The sequence below is a fragment of the Meleagris gallopavo genome, chromosome 3, assembly GCF_000146605.3.
Source record: "Meleagris gallopavo isolate NT-WF06-2002-E0010 breed Aviagen turkey brand Nicholas breeding stock chromosome 3, Turkey_5.1, whole genome shotgun sequence".
NCBI lineage: Eukaryota > Metazoa > Chordata > Aves > Galliformes > Phasianidae > Meleagris > Meleagris gallopavo.
The window spans coordinates 60006482-60007163 of NC_015013.2; the positions used below are offsets into that span (position 1 = coordinate 60006482).

The 682-nt window shown below is 59.8% G+C and overlaps 1 protein-coding gene across 1 annotated transcript in view; it reads left to right on the forward strand.

The window, feature by feature from the left end:
* Positions 1-300: 300 nt before the first annotated feature.
* The window catches only part of DNAJC5B (DnaJ heat shock protein family (Hsp40) member C5 beta), a 16481-nt gene continuing 16099 nt past the window's right edge, over positions 301-682 (forward strand). The window contains exon 1 of the mRNA XM_010709020.2: positions 301-512. Within this exon, the coding sequence (XP_010707322.1) occupies positions 301-512 (212 nt within the window). The remainder of the gene's footprint in view (positions 513-682) is intronic.

Here is a 682-nt window from a genome sequence, read left to right on the forward strand (position 1 = left end):
TCGGCAGGAGGGATAGGGACAGACAAACCCCATCAGCATGGGGCAGATGTTCGGGTTACAGCAGAAGTTGAACCGTTGAGGTGATTCTTCTGACAAAATTCCTGTCTTAAAATGAGTGCTCCTTGCTCACTGAAGGTGACAGAGTGCTTGAGGGAGACGGGAAGCGCTCGGTGCCAGAGCCGAGCCCTGGGCTGGAGCTGGGGGCACGGGGCTGTGCGGGAGCGGCCTCACTGCGGGACTCAACCCCGATCGGTGCTTATTGCCTCCAGAAAATGCTCCTGCGGGGGAACTTTCGGGGGGATGAGGGCTGCGCAGAGCTTTGGGGCTGACAGAGAGCGGAGCGTTGCTCCCACCTCCCATCGCCGCGTCCGTCCAGGAGGAGGATCGGCTCCGCGGTGGTGGTCCCGGTCGTGTCCCCGCGACCCCGGCAGCCCGCAGCGAGCGGCGGAGCGGAGCGGAGCGCTGTGCCACCCCCGGGAGGAGCGGGCGGGGCGGGTGGCCCACGGTGCCAGGCAAGAAAGCGTGTCCAGCCATCGTTCCTTTGCAGCTTTTATTAAAAATATAAATATTAAACATTCTCTTACACAACAAAATCGACCGAGCGCTGAAAAGATGTTTTATTGTGAAAATGTCGTACAGGGTAAAAGTGGACTCGAAGTAGCGGACAGAGGCTCCCCTCCCG